Here is a 25,848-nt window from a genome sequence, read left to right on the forward strand (position 1 = left end):
ATGAGATTTGAAAGTGATAGTGACCACAGAGATTTCTGTGCTCTGCCATGTTTCCTGTGATGCTGTAGGTCGGACGTGTCAGTTCAAAACAAAAACTGTCTCCTTGGTTAATTTTATTGGGGTTTGTTGTTGTTGTTTGGTTTGGTTTGTTTTTTTAAGTCCTGTCTGCAGGTGGTGAAGTGATCCGTCAAGCAGGTAGGAATGCTAACAAGGCTTACACTGCCAGAATACTGAACTGCAACTTATATTCCTTGCAGAGCCAGTGTAGAGAAGAATATCCTGATGGTGAGGAAACCTGTGTTGAATAATGCTGTCCTGCCCCTTTTTAGGGGGAAAACTCAAGATCTGCATTGGAAGGTTAAGTTCCTGGTGTAAATAATTCTGTGTTAAGAATAGTGGCAGCTGCCAGCTTTTTCATTCTTTGTCCGAACTAATTTGTTCAGCTTATGGGCCTTTAATACACAAAGTGCTTACAGTTACAAGATTGATTTCTAGTCTTGTATTTAAAACTTGCCAGGGGAAGAACTAGTCGGCATCTCCAAGGAAGTATTCTCTTTTGGGGCCAAAATCTTGTGTGCTGCTTCATAGTCTCCCTTGCCTGCTTTGGATATTAAGTTTGTACTTTTATACAGAGAGAGGTGAACTGCTTTGCTTTTACACATCAATAGCAGATGTCAGGGCTCTGACAGATGATTTCCCACTGGAAGAAAAATTTGTGACACAGACCATAGGAACCATCTTTCTTAGCAGGCTTCTATATTAAATACATGAGGCTTTGAACAGATGTACAGACCAATGATATTGCAGGAAAAAAACCCTTCTCCAGAAATTTCAATCTGGAAGTCAGTGTTTTTCTTTCAGAAAACAACTTTATCTTTGAAGCTCCTAGCAACTAAAGACACAGTGTTACAGGGCTGCTAACTCCTTATTTCTCAAAGTCTATGTTTTGCTCATATCCAAAGGAAAGCAACTAATTTTGCTTGTGTGCAAGGAGGTATTATAATCATATGAGAGTGGTTCTCAGAAATGGACAGTAAATGAACATGGTTTTAGATCGTGAGCTTCCTGAACTGTCTTGTATGCATTGTACTATAGGTATTCCCTTTGTAAAAGTATTTTATGTTTGAGTGATGCAGGAGTGACTTGCTTAGTCTTCCTCCCTCCACCTCATCTTTGAAGATGTGTGTTGGAATTTCTTGTTTCAAGTGGTGGTTTTGTTTGGTTTTTGTTTATTTTTGGTTTTATTTATTTTTTTTTAAGGGAAGGGAATGAAAGTTTTATGAGGTAAGAATTCATCTCTCATTCTCTTCTGAATCCTCTCTCAGGGAGAACATGGCAGGAGGAGGAGGAAGCTCAGCTCAATGTATGCAGACTGGTCACTGATGTGTAAAGTGGGGTGAGCAAGTTTCTTTTGAGGACTTTCAGGAGTATATCCTGAAGGTAGAAGGGTGGAAGGAGGGAAGGTTACCATGGGAAGGTAGTGTCCACATATCTGTGTGTTCTGTAGAGGGTGTGTGTGAGTTCTTGGTTTTTTTTTTTTTGGTTTTTTTTTTTGGCAGGGGAAGGGTTTGAAGGCAAGTTCAAGATTAATCTGCAGATACCTGGTCTCATAATAATAATGCAGATTGTCCACTTACTATTTATATGTTACTGGTTACTATTTATATGTCTTTATTACTATAACAACATACAGTAATATATATTATATGGTAATATATGATGTACTACAATACAGTAACTTATATTACTATTTATATGTTCTGGATGCATCATTGTGGCTTAGTCTTAAATTATATTCTTAGACTTGCTGTGCCTTTGGTCATTCTAATTGCATGTGTACCCTGATATTTATGATGGACGATGACATTGCCATCCAGTGCACTGGAATGCCTGTTTCATTGTTGACTCCATAGATGCTCTGCTTCATAGAGCCCTTCTAGAACCTGCTTTTCAAATTGCTGCTCCTCTGGACACTGAATAGAAGGCAGGAATAGTGAGCTGTGGCTGCATGTGATTACCAGTATAAATACCAGCCTGTACATTTCAAAGCATGTGCCTAGTGCAGAAGTCTGCCCATGGGAGTAGTACTGCAGGAACTCCTATTAGTACAAACTAATAAAATTAACTTTCTGCACAGTTTATGATCTGTCATTTCCGTGTACCTGTGGAAAATAATGAAATAAAAACATTTTAGACAAGACACAGCACTTGAATGAAAACAATAGACTATTTCTAGGAAGAAATATTAGATAAATGACTAAATTAAAGCAACACTGCAGATAGGGTAATCTTAGCATTGTTTTATAAGATGATCTTCAAAAGTCTGAAGACAACTGAAACTGCTTATGTGCTTTGTGGAACCGAAGCAATAATTGTTTCACGTACAAGATGTAATATATCAGTTTGCAGTTCCAAAACAAAACCAAGACCAACTAACAAAACTTTAGCTTTCAGCTTAATTGGATGGAAATTGAAAGAGGAAGTAGAATATAGAAGATAGTTTATGGGCTTGTTTGAGCTATTGTTTCCCTGAGCAAAGCACTTTCTAACAGGGAGCAGGAAAGCTCTGAAGGTCCCAAGAAAAAAGAATAGGTAAATAACTGGTTGTAGGATCATATAAATTCTGTACTATAACCTTGTGGGCAATCAGAAAGGATGACAGAACTCTATATGAAATGGTTAAGAGCTTCCAGGGCCTTTAAGAGACTACCAGGCCACAGGGTTTGATCAGTATTAATTACCCAACAAGATTTGTGTGTGGTGTGTAGATTTTGGTTTGTTTGTTTTCCTCTACCTGGGTAAAAACTCAGTGTAAGTTGACTAATGGTGTTTACTTATTTTCTTCATAGAAAATGACTGCTTTCCTAAGGCTAAGTGTGATTACATCACCTGGTAGAGCATTCTCACTTGGAGCACTCAAACATATTTTATCTTTTTTCAGAATGATGTTTCTGAACAGCTGAAAACAGCACTTCTGAAACAAATTGTGTCAGAAGTGTGGAAGAAAAGGAAAATGCAGAAAATCACTGTTGAGTTGTGTGTAAACTCAAAGTCTTAGAACTTCTAAGAAGTAACATAAAGGGTGGACTTTGTACAGTGATGAATCAGTGAAATAAAATTGCTCCCATGTGTTCTGGAAAAAATTAGAAGAGCAGATTAATGCTTTATACAGTATTGCTATACTGTTTCCAATAGAGAAGTACTTCTATCTTGAGGAGAGTATCTACTAAAAATTTCTTTTGGAAGTAATGCAGGTATTTAGTAACCTTTCTTACAGACAGTTGCATACATTCATGCAGTCATCGGTCCTGTGAAATGAGGATCATTTCAGAAGAAATTTTAAGGGCTGTTTTGATGTGTTTCTCTCTCTCTCTCTCTCTCTCAAAAAAAAAAATTAAATGGAGATGAAAGAAGTGAAAATAGTTGGATGATCACCTGTATTTTATTTTTGAATTCATTTTGACCTACATAGCATAATTTAGTTGTATTGAATTCTATGGGGTAGACTCACTAAAGCAATGATTCTTGTAGTTATGGTTGGATATACTTGATATGGGATTAGACCATAACAGGAGGATAAAAAAAGCTTATATTGGGCAAACAGCTGGGTAGTTGTTCTTACTTTTGGTTGTACAAACTGACTGTACAGAAATTATTCTATGTCTTTTGAGCATTCTGGTTATCCTTCTTTGTGCCTTTTCTAGCTCTAACAAGCTGTACAAAGTATTGAGAAATTAAGCACATTATAGTTTCTTGTGTTGTGGCACAATGCCCAGAGTGTGTTGTCTTTGACTTGTAGTTCAATAGTGAGCTGCTCTCAAATAATTCCTGGTTATATCCTAAGATCTTGTTCTTGACTGGCAATAAGTAATTCAGAGGCTGAAGGTGTACATGCAGTGTTAGGACTTTTTAAAGTATGTCAATTTGTCACCATTTTATCTGCCATTTAATGTCTTATGAGTCAGTTTTTCATTTCCCTCTGCCTCTTCTCCTCATCTTCTGAAAATCTCCAAAGCAAAAAAAAAAAAAGGGAAAGATTACTCTGAGTTCAGTTATGTGGGAAGAGTAAAGTTCTGTTCCAAAGCTTCTCTACAGGTTAATTGGAAGTAGTCACTGAAACCCTCTGCCACCTTACAATGCCCTTTCAGTAGGTAGACTGAGGGGAGCTTGCTTTAGGGGGGAGCTTAGAGAAAAATCCATTACTTCCAGGTTCCTAATTCTAGTGCTGATGAAAAACTTGGAATATGCTAGAAATGTAATGTGACTGAAAGGAAATGGTTACAGGCCTTCTGAATTATTACAAAGTAGTTTGAAGGAAAGAATAATCTCACTGGAAAGGGGTTACTAAGTGGCCCTGATTTCATTCTGCCTGTTTCTGGTACTGGCAAGCAGTACTGCAGGGATAGGAAAATATGTTATTTGAATTTTTGTATGTACCAAATACACAAAGAATGAGGCTGTCCCTAAAGAGGATAAGAGCTTAGTAGTTGCAGTTAAAAATAATTTATTCAGGCTTAGCTAATGCTGCAGAATCTGGTGGTCTCCTGTGCTGTTGGCCTGTAGTAAGCTGCAGTATGCAAGGTATAGTGTAGAAGAAATGCACAGCTTTCTGATTGCTTCCTGAATGAATACATTGTATTAATGGTGCTACAGTAGATACAATCTAAGGATATAAGCAATTGGATACAGGTACTCTTATCTAAGGCATACTAGTCTTAACATGCTAGATTTATCCTACCCATTAGGAAGAATGAACTCATAAATGTTCCAGTTTAAAGTCGCCTCTGAAGTATTTCTTAAAACATTATTAGCAAGCTCTGCTGGCTTCCGAAACCAGCTGGTTTTACTTCTATTGTCTGAGTTCAGAGATGTGCCTGGTATTTATGTTGTGTTTGCATGACAACTTTAGGATGACAGCACCAGTGGGAGAGTATCTCAGCATAAACCTCTTGCTGTATAAGTGGCACTTTTACACCTGCATGGAATAGTGTCTGAGGCAGTAAATCCTGTTTGATGCCCAGCTGCTCCTCTCTTGTGCCAAATTTTGTGCAGCTTTGTCCATCTCTGAATGTTCCAGGAAATGGGACACTTGGCTCATGGAGTCCCTTGGGGAAACTTGGCCCAGCTCACTGCTCTGGCCAGCCAGACAAGCTGCAGACAGCCCCATTTTTGCTGTGCGTCATGGTGTAGGTGGCAAGTAGGCAAGACTGGCCATGGAGGAGGAAGACACACCCTGATAGATCTGATGCAAAGCCTATTTAATTCTCTAGAATTATTTTTGTGGAATGTGGATTAGGTGCTAAATCCTGGAATAGCATTTAAAGATTTCTTATCTAAGAACACCAAATCTCGTGAGAGGCACAAAACACACCACTTCAGTTAATTTTGCTGAGCGAAAGCAAACCTACTGACTTAAAGTATCAAAATAATATGCATGTTAGAATTTTTGGTAATTTATAAGTATTCTGAGTCGGACTTGTGATGTGACTACCTCAACTTATCTGAGGGGTGAATCAGGCACTCTCTTATTTTTGGGTGTAGTAACTTGACAATGTCCTTTAATACTACTGATGTTAATGGGCAAATTACAAGTCTTCATTTATTTGACTTTTTTTACTGCATTTTATTTCAACCTGTTATACTACCTGCTTTCCTGTTGGAGACTTTTTGCATGCACATCCCTTTTCCTGGACACAGTGGAAAAGTGGCCTAGCTTAGTTACTGTCACTGGGTTCTTGTCAGGCTGGATGACAGATGTGGTCCTACCCTGTCACCAACCACTGGCTGCCTGAGATGGGGAGGGTGGGAGGGTTGAGTGGAAAAGAATGATTTGTTCTGTATTAGTGTGACAGCAGAAGTATCCTGCCCAGCTTCCCAAATGCTAGAGAATATTTATTTAACTCACCAGAAGCAGGTGAGTTGGTGCCAAGGCCGGTGACAAATTGTTTCACCACAATATCCTTTCCATAGGGCTGTCATTCAAGCTGTGTCCACTTCAGCTGAAGTTGGGCTAAGTGGGAGGGCTTGAGACAGGTGGCTGAAGTTTTTTTTCCCCTGCAGACAATTGGGTGGGGTAAATGTTTTATTTATCTTTATTCTTGGAGAAAGTTTGGGTGGGTATTTTGTAGTCTGGTGGAAAAAAGAAAAAAAGCATTAACTGTTGATGTGGGGGGTTTTTTTCTGATTTAAGGAAATAATCTTTCCATAATAAGCTTGAAACTACTTTGATGACTGGAAACAGTGCTAAAATATATGAACTTAAAATATGTTTAAGTAAGAAATCTCTGATCTTGAAATCATAAGTTTGGTTTTGTAAAGGGTTTCCACTAGATAATATTTTGTCTTGGCTTTTTTAGCGTATTATAAACTGAAGTACACACTCACATTTGTGTAAAGAATGTTTCAATACTGTAACTGGCTTCCTTGTGATTTAAGACTTAAATAGATGTCTTGTAGGCTTCTTTGGCTCTATAAGCTCTAACTAAGGTGATGTGTTATTTGGGACATGCACTATAAATTCTGGGTGACCCTAAATACAGGTTGTTAATCTTTCTTTAAAGATCACTGTATGGTGAAAAAATACTCAACTTTATAGGGATGTCTTGTATGTTTTTCATCCTTCTCTTACCTGATTGTTCCTGACTAAAATACTGGCATGAGAATGCTACCTTATGTGTAGGTGTTCCTCTGATCCTTTTGTTTTGTTTTTCACCTGAAGCAGCATCATCATCTCTATAAAATCAGAGTTGGCTGCTGTATGAATAATTTAAGTGTTACAAACAGAACTATGATTTCAAGTGAACAGAGAAAAAGCAGATAAAACACTTCAAAAACTTGCTTTCAAGAAGCATCTCTGTACCAGTAAAGCAAAGTGAAAATATCTAATAATGCTGTGTATATAGCACTGATTTTTAAGAGAAGTTGTTCTCAGATGTAGTTTTGAAATTGTCCCAAGGCTTCCAGCATGATTTCGAAGGTTAAATGATAGTCTATGCTTGTATGTGCATGCCCAAATACTGGAGAGGGATTGTGGATGTAAAAAGAATGGTCCAAATCTAAGTCTTGAGGTGTAACCTCTTTGTCGTAGTGCTAGGACGTGTGTTTAGGGTTCTGGGAAAAGCAGAATGGTACACAATACTCCATCACAGCTATGTGTCGATATGATACTGTATATACAACATATTAAAAAATAGAAGTAATATTATGGTGTCAAAGTCTAGGCCTTCTTTCCCCCCCCAGAAAAAAAAAAAAAATTGAAGATGCCGGGACAAAGGTTTTCTTAACAGCCTTAATTCCTCTCCTTTGTCTGGATTACATTATAATTCATCCTGGCAACTGGAAATTGTATCCTTTCTCCCACTGCCCTGCTGCCCTTGTACTTTAGCAGAGAAAATACAGAGAGCAGAAGTGTGCTGGTCTTCCCCTCCGCTACCTGTTGCAAGTGTGACTTCTGGATGAAGAACAAATACTGCAGAAATCCAGGTGCAATCTGTAGCAGTGTTTGGTTGCTGCATGCCAGCAGCTTTCTGATGCTAGGTTTTCATGACTCAGGCAGTTTGCGGGTGTTTTCTACAGAAAACTTATAAAGCCAAATACCTCTCACCAAATTCACCGAGACGTCAGAACTTCGAGTCCATGGAGGCATAGAGTCACTCGACCTTATGAGTGCTAAATTTAAGGCACCTCGTTCCCTTTCCCTCTCCCTGCTGGAAGCGCTGGAATTGTTCGAATGCTGAAACTTCTCTGAACGCGCCCCCGGGCAGTGCCACGCGGGGGCGCCCCGGGGCCGAGCCCGCCGGGCCCAGGTGTGCGGGGAGGAGGAGGAGGAGGAGGAGGAAGGTCAAAGAGGCAGAAATATGCCGTGCAGGATTTTCCGTAACCTCAAACGCCTCCCGCCCAGAGGTACTCACCGTGCGTAATATACATCGAGTCTTAATTCAGACACACCCGCAGTATCTCATTGTGTGTTTGGGGAATTAACAGATAAATCAAGCAATGGCTGTGTAGCAGGACAGAATTGCATGCACATTGCTCTTAGCAGGTTTCCTTTAAACTATCTTTTTGTTTTTATTAAGCCCCTTCTTTCATAACGAAATACTGTATCTAGGACAAATTCTGCACTTTTGGGTTTAAAGAAATGCTGATTCTTTTCAGGTCACGACTCTTGATGCTGATGTTAGATAGTACCACTTTCTCCTCTGGGTTGACTTTGAGAACAGCATATGAAAATTTGCACAGAAAATCTGAACAGCAACATACGTGTTTTAAATACTCTATATAAGCATAGGTGATGTTCTGCTTTAGTTTACACCACTATAAATGCAGAATAAATCTTACTGGCAGAATAAGCTGGATTTGATTGTGACAATGTTGGACAACCCTTCTTCCTGTTGAAGGCAACTTTGGCAGAACCAAGCCTTGAGGTTAGAATTGCATATTAAAAATGGGAACAGAACCTGACTTGCAGCTATTTTTCTGTTTGTTTTTAACATCTGTAGCCCAAGCATTCAGCCTTAAGGAGACTAAGGCTAGGCCCCTGAATCCAATAACTCCCAGAGTTACCTAATAGGAAGCAGTAGACACAGGGACTCATGGAATTTAGGCTATGTGAGTTGAGGCTTACACAGCCATATTGCAGCACTCTAAAATACTTTAGTCTGCTTTTCCAAGGTGTCCTATTGTTATGGACTCTAAGACTTAGTGACTTGGTATTAGTCATACAGTCCTCTGAGTCTAGATCATTTCTTTGTAATATCCAAGTCTCAGCAGCCATTGCTTCCTAAATTATTTTCCAGTCCTGTCTGATACCTGTGTGACTTCTCTTCCCTGGCTTGTTTCCACAAGGTATTAGATAGTATTGCTCACCTCTAGCAAATGAATGGTATCAATGATTATGTGTACACAAATGTCTTGGTGTTTTTCTGAACTAGGGTCTACTTTTCTTGATATGATTTTTGAAAATGGTATAGGGCTTCCACAAGCCTTTGAGCAGATGTTTTAGGATACTTTAGTAAGAATTTGACTGGAAACAGAGCTTTGCTGGTGGGTTAGAGTATATATTGGGCTGGGGGTGAGAAAATTAAATATACAGCAACTTCTAAATGAATGCCTATAGTTCTAGAATTCTGGGTGCTATGCTAACAAGCAGGCTAAACTTGGATGTCCCCAGCACTCTGGTTTGGAATAGCTCCCAGCTTTGGAATATAATGTGCTTGCATTTGTATCTAGAATACAACTGGGATTCTCCTGTTCAATAATCAGAAGGATGGAGTGTGAGTGAGGGAAACAGCTGCATATCTCTGGCACTAGGCTTTGTGTACTGACCCTTGTGTGATCTCTATGCTCCAGAAGTTTGAATTCTTTTCAGGAGGTTGGCATGCATTTAACTGGGAAAAGTGTTAGCTAGTGAATTATTCCAATTATATAAATAGAGTCAGGGAAACCATTGCTTGTCTGATTTTTTGAGAGTGATCTTAATCAATAAGCACCTCTCTCCCATAACAAATGCAAGTACAACCGTTTGTGGTATCCTTCTCCTTCTCCCAAAGTGGATTTGGCCAATGCCTCTGTCTAGAAGAATGATGAGAGTGGATGGTTATGATTGCTAGGAGAAATTGTTACTGTGTAGAGAGATAAAAGGTTTTAATAAAAAGAACTTGGAGAAGAACTAGCCAATGGCTTGGAAAGAATAAGAAGCTGTTGCAGCTCCAAACGGGAGTGGAAAAGATTGCAGGTCAGTTATGCTTGCTATACCATTTCTAAAGTGTCATAACCTGGGTAATCAATCATAAGGCTTTATTTTGTGGCCATTGGTTGCACAGGGTTCCTGAAGGCTGGATTCCTACTGCTTGCATTTTGTAGTGAAACGCTGATGCTTGCAGGAGCCAAGCAGGGAGAATCCTCCCTAAGATAATAATTTGGTAAGCTATTCTACTTCCTGCAAGCTGGAGTGTTATAGCAGAAACTGCAGTATTCTTTGTAGATGTTTTTATTCTATCAGATTTATTCCAGTTCTTTTAAATAGTATTTCATAAGAACTTTAGCCATAGACACCAGATGAGAGAAAACATTCTATGTGTGAGATCAGCAAACTGGGTTTTGCAAGTGAGTGCAGAATTCAACATATATAAGACACCGTTCTTAGTAGGTGACTGATCTTACATGCAGCTTTACAAAGTTTTGCCCAGTTTAAAAACTGTAGTACTTGGTCGTCTCTGGGCATGACAGGTGCCAAAATATTCTAAGTGCTGTAAGGTTTCCTTTTGCAGGTTTCTTTGGGTTTTTTTCTGGTGCTGAAGGTGCTTGTGCCTTCTTTTCTCAAATGTTTAGGCTGGCATGCTCCTAGCTGGCTTTTGACCTTTAAAACCAACAAGGAAAGCCCCATCAGAAACAGGCACTGGAAGGAATAACGAAGCAGGGAACTTGGATTTTATGCAAGTGGCACAGCTTGCCTGATGGAGTTTTACGTGATGATATTGTGTTTAGACTTTTATTCCACTCTCAGCTCTTGGGTAGGAATCCTTTTTGTCCTGTCAGCCTGGGATCTGAAGATGGGTTAAATATGTAGCTGTGTATGTACTTCTAGCACTCTGAGGGAGTGTGTGGTTGGTGGGCATACTGCTTAGGAAGTTGGAGCCTTTATAGCCTATTTAGGCTCACTGGAAACTGGCCTATATCAGTAACACATGTGAAAGATGAGAATCTGCCCCTATGTCTATATATATGCCTGGTAAATCCTGCACTGAGTCTTTCTTGGAATGACACAAGGATTCCACAGGACAGTCTTAGAAATAGCCTAATAAGCATCATCAGTGGGAGCAAAAGTCTGGGCCTTGCATGAAGCAGTATCCCATCAGCCTTATATGTCGCCTGGGATTTCATAATAAACTTTGACAAGTTCTTAGGTTCTTTCTGCTGAGGCAGCACAGAGTCCCAGTGTCAGCAAAGGCCTGTCAACTCTAGCAAAAGCCTGAGCAAGTAGAAGATTTGACACAAGGGCTTAGATGTGTGAGGTGAGTGGCTGGAGCAAGAGTTGTGTGGCAGAGCTTCCTGTTGGAGATGTGGGTGCTGCATTTGAAGGAGGTGCCCTGACTGCCCTGATCCAACTTTGCTTAAAACACAAGAGGCAAACAAAAAAGCCCAGCAAATAACACGCTGCCCTGTGGCAATGCTGCTTTTTTGTAAAGGATGTTACCAATATGGTTATCTCTGTTAAAAGGTATCAGCAAAATTATTCTGAATTCTGACCTGAGATCCTGTTTGGTTTAGGGAAGTTTATATCAGATTATTTCTGCAGGGTTCAGTTGGGGAGATGGGACCAAATAAGTCAGGACTGGCTTCATTGTGACATTGACTGCAATAATTTGCTCTGATGGGTTCCCAGGATCATTTTGTGTTATACCAGTACTGCATTTGTTCAGTGAAATTTGCAATCATCTACTTTTAAAGTTGACCTAAACTGGTATTTTGGGCAGGTCAATCCACAACTTTGTTGTTTCTCCCCTCTACCAAGATGAAGTTGGATGGGAAATGGAAGAACAATTTTGTGACACTTTTGAAGCTGTTTCTGTTTAGCAGGATTTAAGACAGATAAAATAGTCTTATTTCTCCCTTACTACCATTTTCCTCTATTTTTAGCCAATCAATGCAATAAAATGAGGTAGTGCTTTACCAATTGTAAACTGATGTTTATGTGGATGTTTTTCTTTCCAGTGCAACTACCCCATCAGATTTTATTTTTCTTACTTTAAATTTTTACAAAGTGGAAAAATATTTTAAGTTACAGATTGTTTTGAAAATAATGGAACAAAGCACAACAAAAAGAAAAAAAAAAAGAATGCCATACTATAATTCTTTTGTATTTATATGAAAGAGGGAGTGAAGCCATTGAAGGTGTTATTAAAATTATTTTTAAACCCCTTGAAATTAAAAGCATTTCACAAATAATATTGAACCAAAAAAAAAATTAGCAGGTGAGATATTTTCATGCTGAAATCTAATCTTCCGTGTAGTTAAAAAGACTGGTTTTGTTGTTAGCTGTGTAACTCCTGCATGTGCTGCAAAAGCAGCCTACTTATGATCATGTTTATTCCAAAGACCAAAATTCAGTTCGTAAACAAGAAAGCTTGCATACTGAAAGAAAGCAATTGCAGTCATTACATTTAAGCTGTGTCTGGACAGCTCACTTCTGCCTACTCTATTAAAAAATTGCCATAGTGGAGTAAGCAGGCAGGCACAGCAAAATACTCATTCCATTTGAGGTGGTGTCATCAGTAAGAAAGGAAAGGTGGAGCAGTTCAAATTAACAGCAGATTCAAAGTTAGCACTTTCTTTGGATCAGTGTGGCAGTTTGTTTTTCTCAGCTGTTAATTTTCTCAGGTAGGCTGCTATTCATTATGCTCAATACAAATGTTAAACCTGTCTTAGAATCATAATTACGTGATGTGCTCTGGGCATATAAGAGCTAAGACTGATTAGCAAGGTAGAACATTCTGTTTTCTCATCGTGGGCAAGAGGAAGTCATTGTACCACCTTTAGGACCACATTTGAAGTTTTTGTCTAAAGGTGGTGGTAACTATAGGTAGGACAGTATCACTACTCCATTCAGAGTAGCAATGAGGAACTTTTCTGGGAGGATCAGATAATCTACTTGATTGTTTCCTAAACTATACCATCTGTTCTCTCCAAGGTTTAAATCACCTTCAAAACTCACTTTGATCCTTGCACTAGAAATAAGAGGATGGAGACAGCATTATTTCAGATTAATCAAGATACCACCTCTGTATCTCATTGATGGATGTAATGTAAAAACATGTTTTCCTACTTTTAATGCACAAAGTGTGAAAAGGACTCCCAAAGGGTTGGCCTTTTCTTTATTCTTTAATTTTTAATTTATTCTTTTTTCTGTATTCTTTTATTTTCCTTTATTATTTTTTCCCTTTTTTTCCCCCTTTTTTCTTTTTTTCCCAGCTAGTTACTCAAGAAAAAAGGCAGACAGACCTGTCTCTGTTGGAATTTCATAATAAACTTTAACAAGTTGTTCTTAGGTGCTTTCTGTCATGCTTCTTGATGGGAACTCAGTTTTTTCCCACCTAAATTTTACCAATGACTCCCCTCAAGGAGAGGACAACCATGGTTACTGAATGTGTGTTCTTCAGAGTATGTGTCTTCTGTTTTATTAACTTCCTTTTCTACTATTACTGTGGTTTTGCAGTGGCTACCAGAAAGACTTGTACTCTCCTTTTGAAGCAGCTTGTTTGTAACATTATTTTCTATTGTTGGGGAAATGTAAAAACAATGCATGACAAAGAATCTTCTGGCAGCCACACTAAATATATTTTCAGCAGTTTGTTAGACTGGGGAGAGACTTGAGCCAGATTCTGGGAACTTTAAACAACTTCTGTCTCCCCAAGTTTTTGAAAGCTTCAGATTGAGGCCTCCATGTACTCCTTACTAATAGAGACTCCTCTTTAATGTTAAAATGTATTTATTTTATTGGAACATCCCATTAGAAAGTAAAGGGCTTGAGTCCAGACAGCATACAAGTAATTCAGGTGTACTTGATAGGAAATGGAATAGTGCATACAGTAAAGAAAATTGGATAAAGGAATCAGGCCTGAAATCAAGATAGCAACAATTCCTGGATGTCTTTATTCTATAGTTAGAGAGGGGAAATTTTACTTTAAAAAAAAGTGCTAAAAATTTGAGGTCCCTTTCATGGATATAATTCCCAAATTTGTGAAGAATGAATTGTTGGTGCCAATTTTTACACTGTGTAGCTCCATAGTTATCTTTGTTATGCTGACTGCATAAATTTTTTTGGTGATGTGTCTGTAGAAGGCTGGTGTTGAGTCTGTAACACTGACACTCTGATATCTTTTCCTTCTCTTTCAGCTAAGCAACTATTGGTAAAGATCAAAGAAAAGGAGGAGGAGGGCTGACAAGAAACAGTGTATGAGAGATGCCTGCACAGCTTTAATAAATAAAAAGGGGTTAAGGCTTCAAATCTCTTGCAGGATATCTGTGCATGTGGGGCCCTGTTTTGCTGTAACAAGCTACATTACAGCATACTGTCTTATTTAGACCTATATGAATCTCATACTTTGAATATTAATATATATGAATAAAAGAAAATTTTAATTCACTAGAAATATCTGACAATATTAAACAGTTGTTAATCTACCAGAAGCCACTTCTTTTTCAGCTATTTTTTATGTTTCCCTCCACAGCAAAACTAGATGTGTGGCTTTTAATGTCAATGTCTAGTTTGTTTCACTTTCCAATACACAAGAGTTGAGGAATGTATAATAACTTTCCCTCCCTTCAGAAACCAGCAACTCTACATTGAAACTTAACAAGATAAAATGGAAAGTAAAAGATAATAAATACAAGGTAAAAATTATTTCACGGTTTGAAATATTGTCAGTTAAAATAAGGCTTTTCAGGGTATATAGGAATATTGCTGAGACCTCACAAAAAGCATCGATGTGCTTGTGTTATCTAAGTAGTAAAAATGTTTGAACAGGTGGGTCAGGAGAGCAGCATTATGATCCATGAGACATGACACTTCCCAATACACTGAGAAGATATGACACTGTGTTTCTTCTACTTGGGTAGAGACAAGCTGCAGTTGTGTATGAGGGGCTGCAGGTGAGGTGTGGACTCTCCTCTAAAGCCCTGCTCACTCTGGCCCTGCAGATGGAACATGCTTAGGCCTTGTGTTAATGCTATAGGTATTACTCTAATAGATTTATGTCAAAACTTACCTTCCTTTTTCAAAATTTTGTGTTGGTTGTCCAAACATATGACAAGCTCTTGTTAAGAATATGTCCACCTAGGGTTTTTTTAATGGCCATATATTTTAAATGATTTCTATTTTCTTGCAGCTTCCTTGGTATGTTTCAGGTGAGTGTGAATAAAACTAACAGTAACTAAGTACAAATGTTAAAATCCTGAAGTTGTGATTTAGTGTATGTGTAACTGAGTGTGTTTCAGCTTTGTTGGTTCTTCAGGATACAAAACAATAGTGACGTTACTGATTAGTGACTTATAGTACACTAAAATCAGAAGAAAAATTGAGCTAAAATTTAGGTCATAAATGGTCTACCAATGATGGACTGGTGCATATGTGAAAATGGAGGTAATTATGGTGTGTCATGAAATTTTTATTAATATAGGTTTGTGATGTTCCCCCTGCTTGCAAATAGTGAACATGTAAACAAGTTGTGTAGTTCATTACAAGCAAAATGCCAGTCAATGCTGTGTGTCTTTTCTTTCTGCCAAAATAATAATCTAACTGTTGTGGGATTCTACATGAAAAACACAGTGGGAAAATTATACGGACATGTGAGCAAAGCCTGATGTCTTTGTTACCGCGGGTGAGACTTCCCACTGCTCTGATATGGCTGCTCTGTCCTTGGGCGTCCTGGAGATTCCTCTGAGCAAGGCAGTGCTGTTGACTGGTTCTCCTAGCCAGGAACGTGGGGTCTGCCTGGGAAAAGGCCTATCAACAATCCAAGGTCATCTGTGCCTGTTCTCACTGTTTGTTGCTTTTGCTGGTAGCTGATAAAGGCCCAACAGTATGAATAACAGGAGCAGCCAGGGAAACGTGTGGCTTCATCCCATTTTTGCAATACGTTCCCTGCCAAGCTGCACCAAGAGCTTCTTGCCTGCAGAGCAAGAATGGGCCTATATATCCAACAAAACAGGACCAGAGGGACTCATTAAACTCCTAAAAATGACCTCAAGCAGGGTTTCTTAATTATCTGAAAATGTCACCAGTTTGCATTAGGAAATCTCAGGGCTTTCTAGAGCTTGGCTGGATTTTGGTACCTTCTCTCATTAACACAAATCTCTCTCCTGTTCTGCAGAGTGATACAGTCCTAGGCTATTTTTTTCTTACATGTGAAGCAAAATCATTATTATCCCACAAGCAAATATTGCCCATCCTACAGTAAGTACTCGAGTGTTTGCCATTAAGTGAATATCACGGCAACAAGAAAAGTCGAACCAGAAATCCTCATAGAAGCGGGATGAGATGTAGGTTGCTCGTCTGTGGCTGCCAGTTCAGGTGCACGCTGTGCCGTTTGTTTCTCTGCAGCACACACAACTGTTTGCTTGTGACAAGTCGGCAGTTTGTGGTTAGCTTTTCCTGTGAGCAGTGAGAGTACTGAGCAGGAGGGTCTGAAGTCGCATTCAATGTCACCTGGACTACTACGATATTAAATAATATAGTGTAATATGATAATGGAAACATTCTTAAAGATTACTTCCCAGAACTGTTTTGGGATAGATCTCAGCAGCTTGGCAACTCTCCAGCTGACAGAAAGCTTATTTCTCCTAAGCAGTGCCTGTAACCAAATGGCTTAGATTGCTTTGATGGAAGAGATGCTTCCCTCCAGGGATATTATGCCTGGCACAGTACCTAAGTTGACCTAGTAGCTGGAATAGGCAATATTTCAGAAAGAGAGACCTTAGACGGATCTTTAACTTTTTGCAAACTTCTGATGAATACTTAACGAACGGGAAACCACTGGATTACACTTGTGTACCTGTCCTCACTGTGAGTGACAATGATACTCTTCCTATTCTCCATTTCTCTTCCTTTTCTCATTTGCCCCCGTATTGCAAAGTTTTATTTTGTAAAATAATTGAGCAAGAGAGATTATGGTTGTCTTTACTTTTTCAAGTTCAGCCCAGGAAGATGGCTATTTCTACTTCTGTTAATATCTCACAAACATCACTACTTCTATTCTTTTATTCATTAAGTTGTGAATGAAATTTTTTTTCTAGTTTCCCTACTTTTACTGCTTTGACACTAGCATGTTTTAATTATTTTGTTGAATTTCTTCTGAATGTGTAGATGCAAAGAAGGGGGATGCACGATTTTGGTGGTGCTTGTTTGTGTTTTTCAGAGGGACAGACGAGACCTTTGAGAGTGGGAGAAAAAGTATGAGATGACAAAGCTGACATTACTATCAGACAAGCAGAAAACTTCTTTGTTTGATTCTGTTCCTGTTGGCACTTAATTTACACTGGAGCAATTTCGTGAACTTCACTGAGTTTACTTCTGAGAGTGAGATCAGGATCTGAGAGTGAGATCAGGACTGACACCTCTTAAATCACTTGGGTCATGCTCCATAATTCATTCGCAAGCTCCTTTAATTAGTTGTAGGTAAACCCAGGCTTCCTGGAGTTCGGTGCCTCCCCAGGAATGGGCTCTGCTTGCTCCCTGCCGCGCTCCGGGGTCCAGCCTCCGGCTCCTGTCTTATCGCAGGGCTGCATGTCCGGTGAAGCGCGGGTCAGGGCTCTTCCCCCCCGCGGCTCCCTGAGCCGGACGGAGACGGGGGCCCGGCTCCCGGCGCGCCAGAAGTTGTTCTGTGGGAGAGAGGAGCGGGGCAGTGCAGGGCCGGGCGGGCGCTCCGGCCGCCGCGCGTTATGTAAGGGAGCAGGGGCTGCGGGCCGGGATGACTGACAGGGAGAGGGAAATTCCTGGGGGAGGGGGAGCGACACTGCCCTGAAGCCGCTGCCAGAACCGGCGGCTCACGGAGACCTGGCGGGGAGCGCGGCTATGCCGGAGGGGAAGCAGCGCGGGAGGAACGCTGCCGGGCAGAGTGCGGAGCGAGCGGGCGGCGCGGGCTCGTTCCCCCGGCGGGGCACGCCGCCTGGGAAACAGGGGAGCAGCGGCGGCGGTGCGAGGGTACGAGGAGCGAGCCCGGATTCCCCTCTCCCGGCTCGGCGCGTTCGAGCTGGGGCCGGAGCGCGGCGGGGAAGTGGCACACCGGAGCCCGGGGTGTCCCCCGGCGCGGCGCGGCCCCGGCGGCGGCGCTGCCCCTTTAAGACCTGCTCGCCGGCAGTTCCAGGGAGAGGGAGTGACCTCTGGGCTTTGACAGCTCCCCTAATAACTAGCAGCGCCCCGGCCCCGCCCCCGCCGCGCCATTGGCCGGCGGGCCGGTATGCCGCGCTGCCATTGGCTGGCCGCTTCCCCTGAGCGAACCTTTAGAACTCCGAGACACAATATTCTGTTACATTGTAGCAAAATGGCGACTGTCATTCACAACCCCCTGAAAGCGTAAGTAGGAATCAAAAATGTACATATTCCGCGTGGTTTAAATATGAAAAAAGGCGCCTTTCCGGCGCCGGCTGCCAGCCGGAGCCGGGTGCCGGCAGCCTCCCGGCGGGTCCCTCCTCCCGCCCTCCTTTCTGCCCCAACGACTCGCTCGTTTTTTGTGCAACACATCCCCACGGCTCGCGCCGAAATTAACGAGGAAAAAATTGTTGGGTTAATTGGCGCCCGGGCGCGGGGCGGGGGGCGGCGGGCAGGGGGCGGCGGCGGGGAGCCCGCCCGGCGCTCCCGGGGCTCAGCGCGGGGTCGGCGGCGGCCGCGTCCCGCGGGGGTGCGCGCACTTGTCAGCGTCCTGTCCCCGCTGCCCCGGCGGGCTGGCCCCGCCACCGCGCCCGGCGGGGCACGGACCGGCCCGCGGGGGCGCTCGGGGCGCGGTGCCTCCGCGCTCCCACCGCGGCTCGGAGTTGCCTCCGCAGGTCTTTGGGGAGTTGCGATGTCTTGACGAAGCAACCTCCCTCGCTTCTCGGCTGGGCGGTCGGAAAGCGGGGCAGCGGGGGATCTGCCGGTGCGCCTCGGCGCTCGTGCAGGAGAGGGAGCGGAGAGGAGAGGAGAGGCAGGAAAGCAGACTTGAGTGAAATGAATGACTCGGGACTGCCGGTCGCTGATTTTGGGCAGGAAGTCCGGAGATCTGTTTTGCATATGACAGGCTTTCGCTTTTCAAAGTGGCAAAGAGAGTTGATTGTGTTTCCATCTTGAGAGCGGGCACAAGCCACCGAGGGCTGCACAGACGGGGTCTGACCCGAGCTTGAGAGAGGGAGGGGGCAGGTACTTCTGCTGTGGAGGTATTCCAGGGTTCCCGGTCCGGAAATAAGGCTGATTTCTGAGGGGCACCGCGGGAGCCGGTTGTCGTCTTCTGGATCGCGTCCTTTATTTTCCTTGTGGTCTGCAGCGCACGCCGCTAATCCCCGAAGGCATTAGGGAGAGTGGGATTTGGCACCGTATGTGGGGAGCGGAGCTGTCTTAACCTTTTTCAAACGACTTCCCTGCTAACGGGGGCAGCGCTCTTGCTAGTAAAGCAGGGAAGCAGAGTACCTGGCGGTGACGCTTCGCTTGCACTTTCTGGCTGCGCTGAGTGGGTGTTTTTATACCTTTGAGTTTTGTGAGATGAAATTAAGGCTGCGAGGTTTTTGCTTTTTCTATTTTTTTTTTTCTCCGACTCGTGTCTCTCCGGCTGGAGTTGGAAAAACACTTGAAGGTTTTTCCAGGGATTTCTGCCGCTGTCTTTCTGCGATCTGAAGGGAAAGGAAAGCCTCGAGCTGGGAAGGGGTGCTGACATGTTTATCAGCTCTCCTGCTCCGTCCTGGCAGAAAAGCTTTTGCTTTCATTTACTCGCCCTCTCGGATATAAAAATCCGCGGGGAGGGGGGAGCGCAGTTGCAGGGGGTTAAATCAAAGAAGTCTGAGTGTCCTCATGGGTGGGTGGCGAGGGACTGAACGCGCTCTGAAAATGAAAACCGCGCGGCAGAGGCGGCGTGCCCCCCCCTCCCCGTTCGACGGCGGGTCTGACACTCGTGCAGGCGACAGCGATTTCTCCCGTGCCCCTCCCGGCCGCCGGGCGCACCCCGGGGCCGCTCCGCACCTGGGCACGGAGCACCGCGGCTGTGTGCGCCGCTGGCGGCTGCTGCCGGTAGCGGGGAAGCCCGGGCTCGGTGGCCCCTGGGGACGGCGGGCGGGAGGCGGGGAGCTCCCGGGAGCGGCCACGGGAGCACGGCTGGCGGCCCCGGCCCCCGCCCCGCCGGCGGACGGGACCTTGTCGCCTCGCCTCGCACTTCGTGGCACCGTGGGGCTCCTGGCGGTCGCGGCGGACGGATCCTGCCGAAGGGCTGCTCGTGCCGAAATGAATCGGGGCCCGATCCCGCTGCTGCTAAAGTCGGGGAGGACAGGATGAGGCCATTTATAATTAGCTCCCTTCTCCTCCCCTCGCCCCTGGGGGGTGTGAGAGGAGGAAACAATAGACATCAAGTGCCGGGTTCGCTTTTCTCTATGTGCCTTTTAAAGTACTGAGGCTATGTGGAGGAAGCAGAATTGGTACTGGCTGTCTGACACCATCTGTAATTTTGTTGACAACTTGTTTAATAAAACATTTTATAATTTTCACTTATTCTTTAAAGTTGCTGATCGGGAAACGATACACATGTAAATAAATTATGCATAGGATAAATTAGGACAAAAGCAGTAGGACACATAATAGGGGAGGGATGCAGTGCACAGTGTTTTATCCTCATGTGTCCTTCCTGACAATGAACGGGAGCTGAATGGCATTTGCATTTCCTCTGTCTGCGTTTTGATTGTATCTCAGAACCCACAAACGCCCCCTACAGAAACCGGCCACACAAAGGTTTTGCTCCGAAATGGGGGACAATGTAGGGACTGAGAAATCCGGACTCAGGTATCAAGCAGCCCCTTGTGTGTGTTTTTGCGTTTAAGAGCGTCCAATATTCAGTTTGTCTCTGGCACTTGGACACACATGTGGCCTTGTTCATGCCAGACTGGTCCCTCTGAATAATGTATTCCAGTACCTGAGCATCTGTGGGAATGTATTTCATAGAATAGCTCAGTGTGTGGAGTTCCTCACTAATGATTGGTTTCTCCCTACTCAACTTGCCTCTTTCTCTGTCCAGCACTCTCTTATCACTTTCTGGTTCTCTTTTGGTGCTTTCATCCCTTTGCTCTTCTTCCCTTCACTTCCTCTGGTGAACCAGTCAACCTGACACGACTGCCTGTTATTTCTGCCGTTTTTTAGCTTGTTGTTTACCAACATGGTGCTACAGACAAAAATATCTGAGATCTAAGTTTAACAGATCTGCAAGGTAAAGGTGGCAGATGTTTGGACAAGCACATGCTTCTTCATCTGTGGAAATGGCAGTATTCTGACAGTTTTGATGGGACAGAAGTGGATTCTAAGTGCTGAATTTGTTGTTGGTTTTTTTTCCCCCACTAGTTTATGTATGTATCTCCATATTTTTTGTTTCCGTCTTCTTCTCCTTTGGATATTTTAATATGAAGACATTTGAGTGGTGCAGTAGAAGAAACAAATGCATTTTAAAAGTATTCTGAATTACTTCAAATGTCAGTCAGAAATCTCAATGGACTTTGTAAACATTAATTAATTAAACCTCTCAACGCCCGTGTGAAGAAAGGATTATTGCCTTTGTTTTATGGATGGCTAAACTAGGACAAAGTGGTTCAGAATCTCTCTAAAAGATGAAGTCTAGAATGCAGGCATTCAACTTCCAGTTTTAGCATTTAGTCCCATTTCCTCCATTGCTGCCTTATTAGTGATATGCATATGGTACCATAATGCACTTAATGTAATTAAGACCTTGTAATTTACACAGTCTTGTCTAGAAGTAGAGCTGGTTTCCTCCCACCCTTTCTCTGTCTTTACTCCCACGAATGACTTTTATTTCAGGCTGTCAATTAAACGCACTAAGCGGAACATAGGTTAGGTTGTTGCCATTTCAGCATGTGAGATCCCGGTGCCCTATAGCGCTCTGCCTGGACACTCACCAGAGGGCTGCTACCTCCCAGTAGTTTAGCAGTGCCAGTGCTCTCCTTTTTGCTCAGGACTCTCAGCCTCTGGGACAAAAGAAGCTAACTCAGGCTCAACTGCTAGGCTAGCTCACTTCCATGCTGACTGCATTCATTGTTGGATAACTTTGACGTGCTTGGGGACACTTATTCTCTGCCAGGTGTTTGGGGAGCAGATCATCACAGATTTGTGTGCACAGTGCTAGAGCTGATGTACCAGGCCTGTTCTGTCTCTGCATTGCCACTGCAAACACACAGCAGCAGTTGGGTTTTCAATTGCTGTACCTTCTCAGATAAAATTGCCTTGACAGCCAACTCCGACCTTTGGGCTGCCAAATGACCTTCCTTGTAATTATGAATTCTGTGTCATGAGACACCTGTGAAGAAGTGGTCTGTGTTCTCATCCCTGTTTCACATTGGCAAGACACCAGTGTGGGTCTTGGGGTCTTGTATGGCAAGACTATTTCATTAGTGATTACTCTGGCTTGAACTCAGACTGAGGACTCTTAACTGGAAGGTCCTGTATCCCATTACACATCCCTGAAGCAGCCCTATGTCTTGATTAAGTGCTGATGAAGACTGATTTTTTTTTTTTTTTTGGATGTTGTTGCATAAGCATCTGGTTGCTGATATTTAATATTAAAGTGAAAGTATAATGTGCAGTGCTGCTTTCAGCAGGTGGAAGCAATAAAATAGACAGACAGTTAGGTTGCCAGTTCAGTGTTTACAAGTGATGTGGAGGTGATTTTAATGTGCCCTTGCAAAAGGGAATTTTCTTCTGCTTGACAGAACAGAGTTTGTTGGGCACATTAAACCATGTACCAAAATCTCTACAGCAATTCCAATGTGGCTCTGATGTTACTTAAAAACATAAATGAGCCCTAATGTGATACACTTCAAATCAAAACTGTTGTCCACATGAAAACCATATTTTCTAATATCTCAGTAGCAGCTTTCAGAGAAAGCAGGTTGTATGTTACTGTGTTTACACAGGGAAATATAAGCATAAAACCAAAGTCATTGGAAAGCAGAAAAGGCAAGTTAAGGAGACCTGAGGATACACTGGCTTTGAATAGGAGAGGCTCTGATAAATGGCATGTTGCTTGTTACAGTGTTATGTCTGATTCCACCAGTCACTTATGCATGATTAGTTGTTGCAGTGCTTTTGTAATTTTGTTTTGTTGGTCTTTCAGTCTTTCACAGTCTATTTGTGTGGACGGGTGGAAGTTGTATCTCAAAATTGCCACTGAAGAAAAAGTTTTAAAAACATATTTCTGGTGTGTGAAAATAATGTTGAGCTATCTGGGTTGTGCTACAGAGGCCCAAAGGTATGATTTTTTGGAGGGTGCTATAACTTCAAGGTAAGCATATGTCCAATGGACTGGATGCACGATACCCATTAGATAGGATTCACGGTGTCCTAGAGGGAATGCTTTACACAGAAGTCAGGTACACGAAACAAAGTGGGGATCTGTGTCAGCCTGAGTCATGGGAAGGTCGTGTGGCTCATCCTTTGTGGAGCCTAATGAAAATTGATTTCCTCCTCTGCTTTCCTAAAACTGGAAGCCTGGTATTTGAAGGTTGCTCTCAAGAGCAGACTTTGTCCATCTTGTATGTCTGTCTTCTGCATCTTGTGACAGTTGGCTGTACCTCTTCTGTCCTGAAATGAGGCATTCCAAAGCCCCCACTGGCTGTGAATAAACCTTCTTTTAGCATTGTAATTTGCCGAATCTGTAATTTTCTCACTTTTCTTTGTCTTTCATGTCAGAGCTGAATTTCTTTGCTCAGTAGATCAATTTTACAATCTTGGTATTTATTCTGGGCTCATCACTGTGTTGTCTGTATGTGATGTTGCCTTGAGCAAGAACCATTCCTGTATTGTTTATCCCCGAGGACTTGTAGGAGTGGAATGAATCTGTTCCGGGAGTTGATGTTTTTTTCCCTTGGAGAGACCAACCTCTGATCTGAGGTTTCCCTGTCTGGGGTGACATACTTCCATGTGCAGACAAGCAGCACCAAGGCAATGTTGCTTGAGGCCTGTTCTGAGGGCTTCATTAGGACTGTGCTGCTCTTCTGGCTTTGCCTGGCAATTTTGCCCAGGATGCAGAGACTGAGGAGTGTTAATCACTTCCTTAGTGCAGGTCTCAGTTTTTGTACTGATTTGTTTCTTAAAAAGATAGTTATCTCATCAACACAATCTAAAAGGAATCATACTTTAAGAATACTTTTCTTTTTTAAAAGCAAAAATTTTTAGGTGGAAGTTCTTTTTAAAAAAATTTCTCTACAGTTTGTGGAACAAAACCATGTATGCTGGAAAAGCAGAAAGTGGTTTTCTTCTTTCTTATTTCAAAAGAAAGAAGAGAGCTGCACAGTTTTTACTGTCCAAACTGAGTGACATGTAACACAAATATCTCAAGTGAATACTTGAATACCAAAATTTTAAAAGTCCTTATTTATCTTTAATAGCCTAAATTATTCAAAGCATGATGCTTTTAAAAAATTGTTATATATGGTTTATTTCCCAGCAGACCATGTTTTAACCACAGATTCCTAACAGATGTCTCAGAAAAGAATAATGCAGTGTCTCAGTGGCTGCTGGCAAATACCCTTCTCACACCACCATCCTCTGCAGGATGGGAATAGCAGCAGTATGTCAGCACGTGTCTCAGTTTTCAGGTTACCTGCCTGAGCCGGGTGCGGTCAGGGAGTTACGATTCCAGCAGCATGGAAGGTTTCACTGGCACCCCAGCCTTGTCTGAGGGGAGGCTTCACAGGGAGCCAGTGGAGCAGCAGGAGCAGGGGAGGGACGGGTACTGATGAGTGTGCACTAGGTGGCTGTGATCAGCAGCGTGTGCTTGCCAAATCCTGATGCATTAATTTCATGTTCTGCTGAGCTGTAGCTGGGAGAGAGTCTCCTGCTCAGGTGTTGATGGGGACACTGACTGCATCAGTGTTCTTGTGGTGAGAAAGGCTGAAAGTGATATTTAATGTCACGGTCTGTTGTGACTGAACTGATCCAACCTGAGGATCATCTCTCCACTCATACAAAACTGTGAGTTCTATTAGTCTGATAACTTTCTATTTGCTTTCTGATAATTTTCATAAATTAATATAAAATTCCAACTGTAACATATGTGAAATTTTAGTATGCAAAAAAAAGAACTCTACGTAACTTATAGTTTCTCCCCCTTGTTTTTGCTCAGATTCCTGCTTGTGGTACTAGATACAAAGCCATTGTTAAGACATTGTGCTAAATTTTCTACCAACACATGGTTTAATGCTTCCTGCCTCTTAGCTCTCAAAAATCTGGATAGGTTGGATAGTGCAAGGAAAATCAGGTGCAGAGCAGTGAAATAAGGCCATGCCCTGAGTTGGTTAATTCCAGCCTGCCCTACTGCATCATCTGGCAGGGATGATTTGATCTGATCAGATGCCGGCATGCTACTTCTGCCAAAATGCAAAGTACAGTGCTTATGCTGCTTTTATGCTTTGAGTTGGCTTCATGAGAGCCACAGGAAGATAGATTATGGCTGTTGGAACAAAATTCCCTCCTGAAAATGTTTTGGGTGCTTTTCACGTTTTGGAAGAGTAAGTGAACACCAGTTCAGTGCTTTGTGTCACAGGGCTGTGTGAAGTTTTTGGTCTGCTTCTAGGAACTTTAGAGTTTCTAGTATTCCTTTGGATCTACAACCTAATGTGACTAGTCAAGGAGTTGGGAGAAAAATTAAAATGGCTGGAGTTATAGTCCAGATAATTTACTATCTACTGAATACTGTGAAAAAGAAACTTACTGTGGAGACACAAAGTTAGTATTATTTCTTCGAGGGAAAATTTGTGTCTATATTTTCATTCCACTTCCATTTCAAGAACAGTTTTGAAGAAAGTGATCCATGGATTTGTGACTGTTCAAGTATTTTGGTCTCAATATTGTTTCCTGAAGGACTGTGTTTAGTCAATGATGGGGATAAATAAATTTTATGTTTATGATTACTTTAAAACCTGTGCAGTTTGAATAAGGAATAATGGAAACAGTGGTTCATAAAACTATTTTGCTGCTAAACTCCTTTGGTGGGCATCATGTGCAAGGCTGCTCTCCTGAGTGTTCAGAAAAATCACTATCCACTTGTGTCTACAAGCTTACCCTGATTGATTTTGCTTTTTATTTCTGAACTTCTAAAAGCTGCTTTGAAGACT

General features: G+C 42.3%; 1 protein-coding gene across 8 annotated transcripts in view; it reads left to right on the top strand.

Moving 5' to 3' along the window:
- Positions 1-18,019: 18,019 nt before the first annotated feature.
- The window catches only part of DPF3 (double PHD fingers 3), a 168,163-nt gene continuing 160,334 nt past the window's right edge, over positions 18,020-25,848 (top strand). For all 8 annotated transcript variants that reach the window (XR_015804440.1, XR_015804441.1, XR_015804442.1 and 5 more), the window contains exon 1: positions 18,020-18,070. Coding sequence is in view for 5 of the 8 variants with exons in the window: in XM_014869353.2 (XP_014724839.2) it covers positions 18,039-18,070 (32 nt within the window). In the remaining 3 variants the exon portion in view is untranslated. The remainder of the gene's footprint in view (positions 18,071-25,848) is intronic.

Source organism: Sturnus vulgaris, chromosome 6 (genome assembly GCF_052056855.1).
Source record: "Sturnus vulgaris isolate bStuVul1 chromosome 6, bStuVul1.hap1, whole genome shotgun sequence".
In the NCBI taxonomy this organism is placed as follows: domain Eukaryota; kingdom Metazoa; phylum Chordata; class Aves; order Passeriformes; family Sturnidae; genus Sturnus; species Sturnus vulgaris.